The sequence below is a fragment of the Wolffia australiana genome, chromosome 17, assembly GCF_029677425.1.
Source record: "Wolffia australiana isolate 7733 chromosome 17, ASM2967742v1".
Classification (NCBI taxonomy): Eukaryota; Viridiplantae; Streptophyta; class Magnoliopsida; order Alismatales; family Araceae; genus Wolffia; species Wolffia australiana.
This window is the reverse complement of record NC_135851.1, coordinates 1,370,769-1,386,035: the sequence shown is the minus strand read 5'-3', so window position 1 is coordinate 1,386,035 and position 15,267 is coordinate 1,370,769. Positions and strand designations below refer to the sequence as shown.

The 15,267-nt window shown below is 37.0% G+C and overlaps 1 protein-coding gene across 4 annotated transcripts; it reads left to right on the top strand.

Moving 5' to 3' along the window:
- The first annotated feature begins 3,883 nt into the window (after positions 1 to 3,883).
- LOC144714363 (Tryptophan/tyrosine permease) lies at positions 3,884 to 13,491 on the top strand. 4 transcript variants are annotated; one of them, XM_078589086.1, is made up of 14 exons: positions 3,884 to 4,237; positions 4,876 to 4,916; positions 4,990 to 5,082; positions 5,203 to 5,277; positions 5,837 to 5,886; positions 6,466 to 6,555; positions 7,434 to 7,490; positions 8,414 to 8,483; positions 10,973 to 11,074; positions 11,143 to 11,195; positions 11,936 to 12,083; positions 12,325 to 12,445; positions 12,519 to 12,647; positions 13,255 to 13,491. In XM_078589086.1, exons 1-14 carry the CDS (start codon positions 3,988 to 3,990, stop codon positions 13,431 to 13,433), a joined length of 1,458 nt encoding a protein of 485 aa, XP_078445212.1. In that variant the 5' UTR covers positions 3,884 to 3,987; the 3' UTR covers positions 13,434 to 13,491. The 4 variants fall into 4 exon arrangements, with proteins under 4 accessions (XP_078445212.1, XP_078445214.1, XP_078445213.1 ...); XM_078589087.1 differs by having other exon boundaries at positions 3,888 to 4,237; positions 12,325 to 12,409; XM_078589089.1 differs by having other exon boundaries at positions 4,143 to 4,237; positions 4,980 to 5,082.
- Positions 13,492 to 15,267: the final 1,776 nt, after the last annotated feature.

The window sequence follows — 15,267 nt, the reverse complement described above, 5'->3', positions numbered from 1 at the left end:
TATGGAATTATTGCTACATCTATGCCTATGAATGTATGGAAAATTGTAATTGAAGACTTGTAGGTCTGTCAAAACACAATTATCTATCCAACTATTTCTTTAGTGTCTCAAGTTGGTCCTCTTACACAACTGTGACATGAACTAATCTGGTTTATAGGTAGATATAAAACCATTCAGAGATTTAGACATACAAATTCATTGAACTCTTTCTCTAAAGTGCACCCATTATATCTCACTAGTGTCTCCGTATAAATGGTTATGTGATCAACCTTCTGTATTGTATGAGTATGAATATAGTGTTGTTCTATCTAGATATTTTGATATCCTTCTAAAATATCCTATGATTATGAAGTTTATGATAAATGTTTCAAAATAAATAATCGTCATAACATGATCTTGTCATAATTCACTTATCATTGAATACAGATCTCACATGAATTCTAATGAATATTTTTCACATTAAGACATTTTGAAAAATCTATGGAGTGTGAGATTCTGATATCATTCCATCATGCAAAAACAAAGTGGAAGCCATGGATTAATCTTTAAGCACAAATTATCTATTCCAGCACATGAAAAATAAAAGAGGTTTGCCAAATTATTAAACATTTTAGTCTTGTAACATTCAAAGGCCTGTTGGTTCCACCAATTGTTCTATATATTATCCAAATCTAAAATTAGAGAAATATATAAATAAAAATGGAACAAAAAATAAAGGCAAAAACTAATGCAATTACACCTACACGGATAAATGTCAGATGTTTTAAACAAAGTTAGATATCAATGAAGTAAGATTAAACCATTCGTTAAATTTTATATAGAAGAATTGCTTAAGTTGGTCGATTATCCACATTGTAAGTTTAGGTTGATACAAAGGGAGATTGACTCAATTATTATTCTTAATCATATTTTTTAGAGGGGAAATATTCATAAATGTCTTAGGGATGAAATCAAATAACAGAATCATATTGAAACATTCAATCAAAGTTATTTCAATCACCCCCAAGTCGGAAAGTTCAAACAATCAAATGTTGAACTTTTAGTGAAATTTTCTTATGTAAGCATTTCTTATACTTAGAAAGTGATCTTGCGCTAAAGTGTAATGGATGTATAACTTGGTTTCCCACCGGAGATGTCCAGTATGTGCCAGATCTGTAGCTTTGTAAAATTGCACAAATGTCAGATTTCTTGCCCAATTGATATGCTATATTGATTTCTATATTGATTCCTATATTGATTTCTGCTAGGTTTCTTGACCAATCGAAATGCTTTTAGATTCAATGGGTTTTTTTGATCTTGGCTTTCAACCATGTCCAAGAAGATTATAGTTGAGTACTGTAATTTTTTCAGGTGGACGATAATACATTGGGCTTTATCAGCAGGTGAAGAGAAGAAGAAAGGGAGAGATAGAGAGAGAGAATGAGAGAGATAGGGAGAGAAGGAGAGAGAGAGAGAGGGAGGGAGGGGGAGAGAGGGTGAGGGAGAGAGAGGGGGGGAGAGTGAGAGAGGGAGAGAGAGAGAGAGAAAGAGGGAGAGAGGGAGAGCGAGAGAGAAAAAGAGATAGATATATATGTGTAGAGAGAGAGAGGAGCGAGAGAGAGGAGAGAGGGAGAGTGAGAGAGAAAGAGATAAATATATATATATATATATATATATATGGATGGAGAAAAGCGAGAGAGAGGAGAGAGGGAGAGTGTGAGAGAGAAATATGTAGATGGATAGATATATATAGAGATAGAAGAGCGAGAGAGAGGAGAGATGAGAGAGAGGAGAAAGAGGAGATATAGAAAAGAGAGAGAAGACTGAGAGAGGAGAGAAAGAAGAAAGAGGAAATAAAGGAAACAGAGAGGAGAGAGAGGACAGAGAGAAAAGAGAGAGAAGACTGAGAGAGGAGAGAGAAGAGAGAGAGAGAAGAGAGAGAGGAGAGTGAGGAGATAAAGAAAAGAGAGCGAAGAGAGAGAGGAGATAAAGAAAAGAGAGATGAGAGAGACGAGAGTGAGGAGATAAAGAAAAAAGAGAGAAGAGAGAGAGGAGAGAGAGAGGAGATAAAGAAAAGAGAGATGAGAGAGAGGAGAGTGAGGAGATAAAGAAAAGAGAGAGAAGAGAGAGAGGAGAGAGAGAGGAGATAAAGAAAAGAGAGAGAAGAGAGAGTGGAGATAACGAAAAGAGAGATGAGAGAGAGGAGATAAAGAAAAGAGAGAGAAGAGAGAGAGAAGAGAGAGAGGAGATAAAGAAAAGAGAGATGAGACAGAAGACGTGAGAAGATAAAGAAAGGAGAGAGAAGAGAGAGAGGAGAGAGAGAGGAGATAAAGAAAAGAGAGAGAAGAGAGAGAAGAGAGAGAGAGCAGAGTGAGGAGATAAAGAAAAGAGAGAGAAGACTGAGAGTGGAGAGAAAGGAGAAAGAGGAAACAAAGAAAAGAGAGAGAGAGATGAGAGAGAGGAGAGTGAGGAGATAAAGAAAAGAGAGAGAAGAGCGAGAGAGAAGAGAGAGAGGAGATAACGAAAAGAGAGATGAGAGAGAGGAGAGTGAGGAGATAAAGACAAGAGAGAGAAGAGAAAGAGAGACAGAGCGGAGATAAAGAAACGAGAGATGAGAGAGAGGAGAGTGAGGAGATAAAGAAAAGCGAGAGAAGAGAGAGAGGAGAGAGAGAGGAGATAAAGAAAAGAGAGACGAGAGAGAGGAGAGAGAGGAGATAAAGAAAAGAGAGAGAAGAGAGAGAGGAGAGAGAGGAGATAAAGAAAAGAGAGAAGAGAGAGAGGAGAGAGAGAGGAGATAAAGAAAAGAGAGACGAGAGAGAGGAGATAAAGAAAAGAGAGATGAGAGAGAGGAGAGTGAGGAGATAAAGAAAAGAGAGAGAAGAGAGAGAGAGGAGAGAGAGAGGAGATAACGAAAAGATAGAGAAGACTGAGAGAGGAGAGAAAGGAGAAAGAGGAAATAAAGAAAATTGAGAGAGACGAGAGAGAGGAGAGTGAGGAGATAAAGAAAAGAGAGAGAAGAGAGAGAGAGAGTGAGGAGATAAAGAAAAGAGAGAGAAGAGAGAGAGGAGAGAGAGAGGAGATAAAGAAAAGAGAGAGAAGAGAGAGAGAGGAGAGTGAGGAGATAAAGAAAAGAGAGAGAAGAGAGAGAGGAGATAAAGAAAAGAGAGATGAGAGAGATGAGAGTGAGGAGATAAAGATAAGAGAGAGAAGAGAGAGAGGAGATAAAGAAAAGAGAGATGAGAGAGATGAGAGTGAGGAGATAAAGAAAAGAGAGAGAAGAGAGAGAGGAGATAAAGAAAAGAGAGATGAGAGAGATGAGAGTGAGGAGATAAAGATAAGAGAGAGAAGAGAGAGAGGAGATAAAGAAAAGAGAGAGGAGAGAGAGGAGAGAGAGGAGATAAAGATAAGAGAGAGAAGAGAGAGAGGAGATAAAGAAAAGAGAGATGAGAGAGATGAGAGAGAGGAGATAAAGATAAGAGAGAGAAGAGAGAGAGGAGATAAAGAAAAGAGAGAGAAGAGAGAGAGAGGAGAAAGAGGAGATAAAGAAAAGAGAGAGGAGAGCGAGGAGAGAGAGGAGTTAAAGAAAAGAGAGAAGAGAGAGAGGAGATAAAGAAAAGAGAGAGAAGAGAGAGGAGAGAGAGGAGATAAAGAAAAGAGAGAGCAGAGAGAGAGGAGAGAGAAGAGATAGGAGAGAGAGGAGAGAGAAGAAATAGAGGAGAGAGAGGGTAGAGAGGAGAGAGAAGAAACAGAGGAGAGAGAGGAGAGAGAAGAAAGAGCGGAGAGAGAGGATATAATTAAGAGAGAGAGAAGAGAGAGAGAAGAGAGAGAGAAGAGAGAGGAGAGAGAGAGAGAACACACAGTAAGAGTTAAGATACTTAAATATTCAAGAAAAAGGTACCATAAAACAAGATTATCTCCACAGGCAAGAACAGTCAGATAGAGAGAGAGAGAAAGAGAAAGAGAGGAGAGAGATAGATAGAGAGAGAGAGAAGCTCGTTGAAGGGAGCCATGATCATCCTCTTCTCCTCCCCGCGTTTCTCTCCTCCGATTTCTACAAAATTCTCTGTTTTTAAGGCTCCTTTGATCATAACTCCTCGATTGGGGAAGTCGCTGAAGTCTTCTCCCTCCAATTCTCGCCGCTCATTGTGCCCTCGACGATCGTCCCAGGCGCAGACATGTCGCGCCCAAAGAGGTTCCACGCAAAATTTCGAAAGACTCTTCTCCAATTTGAATCAAGCCACCCTGAAAAGGGAGCCGGGTGAGAAGTCAATCTACACTCTTTTTAATTCAAAATGGATTCATCAATCATGAATTTAGTATTTCAACTGATATTTACGAGAATTTCAGAAGAATTGACCTGAAATCTGATCATATATGATAGCAAATGAGATAAAGATGCAGGAATGAGACTTACTTTACCTCCAAAGTTTAAGAGATGATTATGAATTGAACACCCACAAATACTGCATGAAAGAAGATGTCTTCATCAATCATGACTGTTGGATTTCAACTGATTTTCAGAGAATTGCTGAAAAATTAAGCTGAAATCTGATAATATGTGTCAACAGATGAGATGAAGAAGCAAGAATGATACTTATTCTACCTCCTCAGTTTAACAAATGATTATGAATTGAACACCCAAAAATATTGCACGAAACAAAATGCCTTCATCAATGTTGAATTTAGGCTTTCAATTGATATTTCAGAAAAATGAAGCAGACATCTGATCATAAAAACAACAAATGAGATAAAAATGCAAGAACGAGACTTATTCTACCTCCGAAGTTAAGCTATGATTATGAATTGAACACCCACAAATATTGCATGAAACAAAATGATATTACGTATCTTTGGGACTATGTATCATAACGTTTTTTCTTTTAAATTTCTTGGCAGGTAGTGTGACTAGCGCAATCTTTCTTGTCGCAGGAACTACGGTATGAATTTTTGTAGCATGGTCGAGATGCTGATTTTTTTTACTGATTTTAATATTTCTCAAGTAATTAATAGGTCGGCGCTGGTATTCTTGCCATTCCTGCTGTCACACTAGAAGCAGGGTTTCTTGCTTCTGCCATCACTTGCATTCTTTGCTGGATGTATATGGTAAAATTATGATATCTGGACCATTGATTTTCAATTTTTCTGTAATATTATTGCTGACACAGCTTTGTGTTATACCAATTTATAAACATACTCAGAAGTCAGAACCAGTAACCGATGCAGGTTCTCACAGGATTGCTGATTGCTGAAGTCAACGTGAATACGATGTGTGAGTTGGGTTCTGGTGGTGTCTCACTTGTAAGTAATCAATCTTTTTTGCTCCCTGCTATCTACCATTACAATAGAGATACCAAAAAATAAAGCATTATCAGTTTCCAGTTATCATTATCCAGAAAAAATGACGAAAATGTAAACGTTTTTTTTTTTTTTGACGAAAATGTAAATGTTGGTCAGTATAGAGTAGCAGAGCATTCATTGGATGATTATGCTTTTATGTTCCATGTCAAAGAATATGAGCAAAATGCAACGATCAGTCCGTCGATTTACTAACGATTATAATTATTATTCAAAACAGAAGTAGATTATTCAACATCTCTTAAATTGATGACTCAAAACCCTTGCCATATATCCGAGTTCTCAACACCTCTACATTGTGGAATATCTGCATATTTACGAACAAGCAGTGATGAAACAATTGAATAATTTAATCATTATGTAATTATATTACCATAAGTCTCTTAGGGTTTTTTTTAAAAATCAATGTGGCTTTTACAGTCCACTTGGTATGGTCTCTGGGCATTTATTCAGAATCTGAATCCTTAGAGGTTGTTTGATAAAAAGTCTTGGCATCTTCCAGGTATCCATGGCTAGGAGAACGCTGGGAAAGTTTGGAGTTCAGGTTGCATGGTATGTTGTTTGCATGGCGGCGGTCTTTAAATCAAAGTCCCTGTTTATCTCCTGTTTCGGTTTCTCTGATACATATGAAACGATTTGAGATATTTTGATCCGTTTTACTGAATCTATCTCTCCAGAGAATATTCTTTCTTTACAACAAGAAAAATACTCATATTCCGACTGTTGTCTAAAAAGAACTAAACCATAAATAACCAGAATTAGCCCTGCATTATGGGGTCAATATTTTGGGCTGTTTGATACTATTCTCAACCCCTGTCTGGGTTATTTCGATATTTTCATTTCCCTCGTCTTTTGTTTAAAACTTTAGCCCTTTTCATGAAGGCCCGAAACTAAGTAAAATCGTGTTAGTCCCTTATAATCAATCTATGCCTCTTCTTTCATCTCCCTTTCCCCGTTCGGAACTCTGAGGTTCCTATCAGCGTGGAAAAATGGACTGCCGTTGGTTTTGTATTGGATGTCAGAATTGTAATTATCAATCGTTAATTCTTTTGCGTCCAATATTTTTCAGTATTTACCTTTTTTATTACCCTGAATAATCCTTTTTTTTGCTTTTATAACTGTGTTTTGCAGTGGGTCCTATATCTTCATACATTATGCCCTTCTAGTTGCCTACGTTGCTCGGACTTCAGATATCTTGATGGACATCTTCAGTATTCCGTTGTAGGAACTATGACCTGTTTGTCTCCTTCTTTTATGCTCATCACCTAATCGTTTGTGTCAATCCTTCCAAGAAACTTAGTTGAATTTTCTGATTGGGGATAATTGAAACTTGATACAGCTTAACGCATTATTTTGCCTTAACACATCATACGGATGAATTCACTCTGATGTATCGAAACTTTATTAACCATTTTTAATTATATTTCTGAATAATCTGGTATGCAATATATTGGTTATGTTATTCCGATGAAAGCATGTTCCAGTAGAGTATCCGCAGACAGGAAACAAAGATATTTTTTTTGAAGAAAATAGGGCAGACCACCCGGAACTGGTGGCCCACCTGTTACTATAAAAATGCAAAGTTATGTACACGCCATATACAGATATGACCACAATGGCCTACTTTTTACCACCGTACACCTGAAAAAGATACTAGCGCCTCAACATCGTAAATGACACTCTCGACTGAAACCGCCCCTTCTTTGAACACCACTTCGTTTCGGTGCAGCCATATCGCCCATAGCACTGCGAGAATTCTCCCCCATTCTGCTTTGCTCCAGTATCTACCAGTCATGACTGATGCCCAAAAATCGTCGTCTGAGGAGAAATTCACCCCTGAAATCTGCTGCGATGCCGACACTCCCTGAGCGAGATGAAACGTGAAGAATAGGTGTGAGCAGTCTTCCTCGCCCCTAGCGCACAAAGGGAAAACATAAGAGGCTACTTTGTTGGTCTCTGGGAACTGTCACGTTCTATTCATGATAAAAAAATTATGTATTTTATTGACATACACTCATTTCTTGCTAGTTATGTATTTCTTCATTGAGATTCATCTTGAGTAAAATGGTTGCTGTTGACATTGATTATTCTGGTTGCAGATGGGAAGGTGCCATCTTGTTTTCGGCTGTATTTGGCAGCATATGCTATTTTGGAAGGTAATTTCGTTTATTATTTGGCGGAAAAACATATGCTGACCGTAGGAATAGACATTCCTGCTAAATCATGAAACTTTGATCGGTCTTAGGAGCCGGCGTCGTCATATTTGCCGGAGACTATGTATCAATGATCTCTGAAAGAGGCCTTTGAAGTAGTGCCACCTTTTACTGTCGTCTAATGGAGTTATATATTTACTTTTTGGTCTAAAGCCAAATTTAAACGAGGGAGGGCTTTCAAAATCTTAGCAAATACTTCTGAAGAGTTTCAAGGCATCTATTTTCTTAATAGTGTGTCAAGGCATCTGATGAATGTACTATCCTCATTCTGACGGATGAATGTGTGAGGAAACTCTGAGAATTTTATAGAAACCTTGGGTAGGTCTCCATCTGGGGTGACCTTAGAACGTTCGGGAGAGGTATAGAAAGAAAGATAAAAGAACAATGGTTACAGGCCAAGGGGGGACGCCTCAACCTCCTCCCAGAGGATCTCTCAGCCAATTCAGCGGACATTTTCTTGAACCCTCTCCTTAGTGAAGGGCTACATGTTTTAAAGGGGACACCTGAAGGGAAAATGCCTGAAATCCCCCTGATAGGGGTGGGGGATTATTACAGAATTCCATTCCAACCTGTTTATACACTGGTGAGGGAGGTGTCATTTTCCACTGCTACACCTTTCTCTTCTTCTTGGCTACTCCTTTGTATCTCTCTCTTTCTCGTCAATATTCTATTTACAGTAGTTTTCGTTTATTGTTTAATTTTTTCATCTTTAATTAATTTTTATGGTGCAACACTTCATTTGCGTGGGGAAAGACTGATGTTGTGAGATTGAGCCTTGTATTGTTTTTGGATTAAAGCTTGGGAAACTAAAAATGAGAAAGAGAGGAAGAAAGAAATTGAAACTTTGATTTGTTTTCTTTTTATAGCCAGAGATTTATTGGTGCAGTAAATGGAATTTTGATATTTGGGATTGTGGCTTCCTTCACTGGTCTGCTGGTAAGAGTTTTTTTATATTTGTCTTCCCATTTTTTTACTTGAAACTGAATATATTTTGAGGCATGCAAGTATATTTTCTTCCTCGCGATGGTGCATTACTTGCCACTAAAAAAATTCAGTTACGATATTAGGAATCGTTAAAAGAGTAGTAGTTGACGGCTCTCCCTTTAGTCTGTCATCTGTAATCTGTTGATTGTGCCTTTGATGTTAGTGCCTATCCAAACATGTCCGCCTTTTCAATTAAATGTTCTGTATTGTGATACTCTCCAATAGTATGAAGAACGAATTCAATTGAAATGGATATTGTAATCCGAATATAGTCCAGGATTGACAATGTTGCTTGAAGAAGTAGGGGATCGGGAGAGATCTTGATGGCTCCTCCTCTCCAGAAGAAGCTCCTTCTCGATCTTGGGCAGTTCCTCCACTCTGGCGAACTCCTCCCTCCAGATCAGCAGGCGAGGTCTCTCTCCTCCTGCTCCAGCCTTCTCGACCTCTAACCGCCGAGTCGTGATTTCAAGAAAATGAATCATGCTCTGACATGCATCGGTTCTTCTCCAAGAAATATCAAAGGAAGAAACGACGACACTTGTGAACTCCCACGTGCAGAAATACTATAAATAAAGGAAAAAGCGGGAAAAGCCGGTAGACAAGAAATTCGTACGCCAGTTGCCATCCAGATCGAGGAGATTCCAGCGGATTACCTCCGGCGATCCATCTCTTCGAATGCTTCATCCTATCTCATCTCCTTATTCTTCATCTTGAGGAACACTATTATTGTTTTGAGATCTCTGTACGAGCGACATTGGATCTATTCTTGTAATAGCATTTTGAGATCTATGTCATGCTCATACCTGGATTGGTCGCCCTTATTTATAGGGACGAGTCACCGCCCCTCCTGTCTTGGTCAATTTGACTGGTCAACAGCCCATTGACCAGATCTGTGTTTCCTCCTTAGGTACTTCTTTGAATAAAGTCTATCATATTGTAACAGGAATCTCACACAATTTTCATTTCCTCATATCAATACTACTAGAAAAAATGTAACTCCCTTTGCTTAGAAAATCAGAGAGAGAGCACAAGTGTCTAGGAAATGAGATTTTTAGGGCTTCAAAGGAGAGGAATATACCAAATGATTAGATATTTTTGCAATGGAAGCTCCCAAGGAGTAACGGTATGTTACTTTCAAGAACGTATTGCAGAAGACACAAGTGGTGATTAGCTCACACGTGTGGGAAGCCTTTAAGTAAAGCACAGGGTTTTTTTGAAGGAGTCATCTGAAATCGGTTACACAAGGTTGTTTTCCAGAAGTCATCTGAAATCAGTCCAGCGCGATCAAGAGACTAGAACAGCAGAAGGAGCCATGGTTAAGAGGGAGGGTTCGTGAGGGAGATCCTCATTCTTTATTTCGTTTTCTTTGTCTAAGTTGATATCTATTAGTGGGTTAGATGCCAACTTGTCAAATTTGGTAATCTTTTCTCATGATCAAACTTCAACAAGATCCTTGATATTAATTGGGCGTTTAGATACCCCTTTAATCTAGGGGCTTCAGATTATTAAGGTATGGAAGACCTCCTGCAGTGGATGGAGGGGGGAGGCAGCCAGGGAGAGAGCTGAAACCCAATACTCGAACGGCAGTTTGCTTCCCTCCTTAAGGAAGAGCTATCCACAAGTAAACTGAAACTCACTTTCATGATACTGTGGGTTGCATGTATGAGATGTAATAATGCATGTGGAGGGAATAAAAATATTGCGTATGACATTGCACGTGTTACGGCATGTGGGAAGTCAAAGGAGTCAACCACCGGGATAGAAATAGTAGTAGAGGGGGAAACTTGTTGATGCTATAAAAGGATGCTCCAGTAGGAAGAAAGAGCTATCCGGCTGTTGGCTGGGAATTCATTGCTTGAGGTGTCTGAGCTGGCCGTTGCATTCGTCTGGAGAGCTTGAGGAGGGGCGCCTGGATTGGAACTTCCATGCCTGTTTGAGGATCGATGTTCCTACCATTTCATGCGAGTAATTTTTTTCTTTCAAGAATTCAGTTCTTGATTTGGTTGGGACCAAATAACTGACATCGTTTCCCTTTAGTGGCCTGTAAAGATAGAATGCCCTATGTATGATGGGATTTCTATCATAGGATTGTTCAGTCAGTTCTTCCTTGAAGGTTCTTGTTTCTGAAGGTGACACGCAGCTTGGATGCTTCCTCCAGCAGTGCTCTGCTATCATGTCAGAAACTCCTTCATTGACTCAACTAGTTAGGTTTTATAAACCGGATGCATTAGAATTTCTGAGAAAATGAAAATTCAAGCTAACGGGATGTCCCTATTCCCTGTTTACTGACCTGTTCAAGCTTTCCTCTTTCACGGGACTAGCACCTATGAGGTGAATTTATTTTAAAAAGAATTATTTCTTGGATCCAAGCAATACATATAGTTTTATGAAAATACAGGGTACTTGATTAATGATAAAGTTTAAATTGTTCTTTTCTTCAGGGTACAGCTGGTGGGAATTTGAAACTGGATAGCCTCTTAGAGGCGAACTTTGCAGCTGTTCCTCCAAGCATACCTATAATAGCTCTATCATTTGTTTACCAGGTATTCCATATTTTGACTCATTTTTTTACTTAATCTGGAAAACTATATCATTTCTTCCTTCTCGTTAGAATGTAGTGCCAGTTCTTTGCACAAATCTTGAGGGGGATCTGTCTAAAGTGAGGTGAGTAATCTTTGACTTCTAAAACTTGTAGCTTTATTGTTGAAACAATCTAATCTGGGGTAAAGATTCAATCTGGGGGCTAGCTGAATTGCATATTTGGTGTTCTAAAAGAATTACAGTCCCGTTTGATTTCTTTGGAAGTTTTTTTTGGCTATGGAACTCAATATTCTATATTTAGTGTCTATATAAACATGGGATGAGAAAATATATTATGGACTGGCAGAAAAATATGTTGGCATAGGACTTTCATGAAACAAAAAATACATTTTAGTTTGTTTTCTATCGGATTTTTAAGTCTTTATCCGTCCAATCCAGTAATTTTCTTTCTGATGCTTCATTTACCATCAGTTTTACCAAGATCTTGGTACGATCTAGATGTTTCAGAGGGACATGAGGATAAAATTTCTTCGTTATTTGGTTGCATTTTCTCCAAAAGCTTATTTCTTAACTTTTTTGAGAGATGTAATTGGATATACATTCCATCCGTTTTGTAAGAGGGATAAGTTGTTCGATATCTGTTTCTATAGCCAAGAACTGTCCTCTTTCATTTTTGATTTCGGCTACTTCTTTACTCTTTGATAAATTTATTCATATCAGGGCTTTTAAGAAATTTTATCACAGTTTTTTCCATCCATGTTGTAGGTTGAGACTTGATTTGATTTATGGAGCTCACGATAAATTAAATTTCTGATATTTTCTTAACCCTCATTAATCAAAGTCTGTGGTACATCATAATGTAGGACCTCCATAATATTTGGAACTGCAATTCCTCTTATACTGTTCCTCGTCTGGGATGCCGTCATCCTTGGGAGCATTCCACATGTTCCCAATGCCGATATCATTTCAGATCCCTTAGAGTATCTGCGCTCTAACAGTGGAATGGTTGGAGTAAGTACATCCAAGTACTCTCACTAATATTTTGATTTGTTTTCAAAAAAAAAAATTTTGATTTGTAGATAAAATTATCCCCAAAAATGTTTTTTGTGTTGTTTTATTTACTGATCTATAAATGACATTTCTTTGATTTGTATTTTGTGTATTTATGAAAAAAGTCAGTTATTTAATGATAATTGAAGAGTTTTTTCTTTGTTTATACACATTCATGTTTTGATGACAATTTCCTTTGCAGCCTATTATTCAAGTGTTTTCACTTCTTGCAATTGCCACCTCATACATTGGTTTTGTTCTTGGGCTTTCCGACTTCCTTTCTGACTGTGAGTACCGTCATTTGATTTCTCTGTTTTACATAGGTAAAGAAAGTCTTAGTGAAAATGTTATTTCTTTCAGGTATCTATTGATTTATTTAATCAATTTTTTTACTAGTGTTGAATCTTCCTAGCGGGCAGAGCAAGCCTCTTCCGTACGCGCTCACTCTAATTCCTCCGCTGATCTTATCACTGCTTGATCCTGAGATATTTTTCAAGGCTTTGGATTTTGCTGGGACTTATGGAGGTACATAATCACCTTGACTATTCTTTCAATCCGAAGATTTTACGCATTTTTTAGTCATGTGCCATAAAATCATTTCAGGTGGAAATTCTAGATGTTTGTCAAAGATTTGATATTAGTTCAAATTTTTTTGTATATGAATAAGAATTAAAATAAAATATTCCTTGAGAATTATACCGCCATTTAAGCCCTTCTTCAAAATTCCTCGAGTCATGTAACATAGAATTTATGTAATTTATAAATGAGAGATCAGTTATTTGAGTGTTCGACATAAATAATTTATTGTCGCCATGTTCTTGCAAAACTGGATGCATTGGGTTTAATAAATGGGTTTTCCACAGCGGTGAAAGGTTTAGAGTAATAATAAGAGTCATAATTATAGTTTTTATCTAACCCTTCTCAGAAATTCTGTGACTTAGAGATGAGATGATAGATCCATTAACATATTATTGACGTTACTTAATAATGATTATCAATGATGAAGCTACAACATAATTAAATTATCCATTTTCCATTCTCTTTATCAGGGATTTTCACATGAACTCTGACCTGATCAGTATTGTTGCAAATCTGAATTCATTGGGTTTAATTAATTGATTTTCTATGGCAGTTCTGGTACTTTTTGGCGTTCTTCCTGCTGCCATGTCATGGTCTGAGAGGTACTTGGATGAATCGAAGACTATGCCATTTCCTCCCATTGTGCAAGGTGGAAAGATCACCCTTTTCTTGGTGATTGCTGGCGCTGGGTTGGTTATTCTCTCAGAGATTGTTGAGAATTTTATCCACTGATTCATGAAATTTTACTGTACAGTATTTTTCTATGAGAAATCACTGATGCTTTTATGTTTCTTGCGATCCTGGTATTTTCTTAGATATTATTTAATAATGAAGGGGTTGATAATATTATTTAGATATTATTCTATGTTTCTAAGATGTTATTACTCTTCTTCAATTCTTTGCCTTTTGAGTGGATTACCAGAGGTTCCCTGAGAATTTTATCCTTTGAGAAATAGTATTCTTTATAATAATTTCTTGAAATCTCAAAAAATCTACCAAAATTTAAGTCATGTTATTTTGGATTGATATGTCGATTTACTTCCTTTTGGAAATATGAGTCCAAAGATGTGTGCATTGTTTATTTTAAGTGAATTAATCATCCAATTTTTTTTTCGAAATTTCACAAAATTCAAGGATTTAGAGTTTTCAGGGTACTGAAGGCACTTTCACAAATATTTTTTATGTATCAATAAAGAGGTGATGAAGAAATGAATAAAAAATGGGTCTAACTGGACATGAGTGTAAGGCGAAAAAGTAAAATAAGGGAGATAAAATAACTCTCCAATTTGGTGAAATAATGTTGATCCATATTAATGATTTCCTTACTCTTGAGAAGATATCATGATTCAGAGAATAAAGAAGATACCAATGAGTAAGAAGATTACTTTCCCCCAAAACATTTTTCTTACATTGATTTAATTTTTATGAGTTTTCTTCATAGGTTATAATTTGAAGAGATGGTATGGGAAGAAAATGAAAGTGGGATGCTAAAAGAGAATAACATCACCCTAAAGTTTGTCATTTCATGAGTAATAAATGGAATATATAGGGTGTGATGGAAGGAACAGAGGACAGGTAAATAGGACTGGGGATCGAATCAAATTGGATGGATCTATTCTTAGTCACTACAAATGAAACAATCAGGAGTCAATACAATTTGGTATGGTTGAATTACACAGTTGATCCACTTGGGCGACTGAGATCAAATTACATGACCAATCTAAATTGGGGAAAAATGGCACTTGATCTTCATCAGATCAAGCCTGTTCAATCAGATTGAACCAATTCGATCTAATCAGTGAACACTCCAAAAATATATAGTTGCATGAATCTAATGTAAATAACATAATTAAATATAACTTAAACAAATGGGAAGCATTGCACATATTTTATGCATTAAAACATAATTTGAAATATAGAATTATCTAAAAAGGAATAAATTGTCCAATCATTCCCACATATTTAAACAAAAAACACAGAGAAGATTTTTATTGGTGTAATAAAAGAAAAAATATTCATGTCATTCCACTTTCTAATTACTATTTATTCTCTTGTAAACAATGATCTGTAGAAGCCATGAGGTTGATAGGATAATATTGTGTAAAGGAATATATGTATTAAAAATCATATAATAGACTAATTATGGGGAAAATTGGGGACTGAGAATCGTTTTACCCTACAGCAATACAAATAGATGATTTTTTCCAATAATGTGAAACTAGTCTACCATTCTCATTGAGTCTTTATGATTTTTTTAGATTTTAAGGAACATTCCAAGAAAAATATATGAACTTTATCTCATTAAAAATTATTTACTAAAGAATACTAGTTTTTTAAGGATTATTTGTATTCATTTCAGGAACTTCCATGCTCATTGGATTTGCGTATCAAGTTTGGGGGGCATAAATAAGGCTACCAGCTGATGGGTGGAGCCAAATGGCTAGAAGATGGAGGGAAGAGCTCATGAGCTGGCTGATTGAGGTAGGGGGGGGTAACATGTTAACTATTGTATAGTGATAACTGATTTTACATTCCTTTTTCCTTAAAAATATCATAACTGTATTTT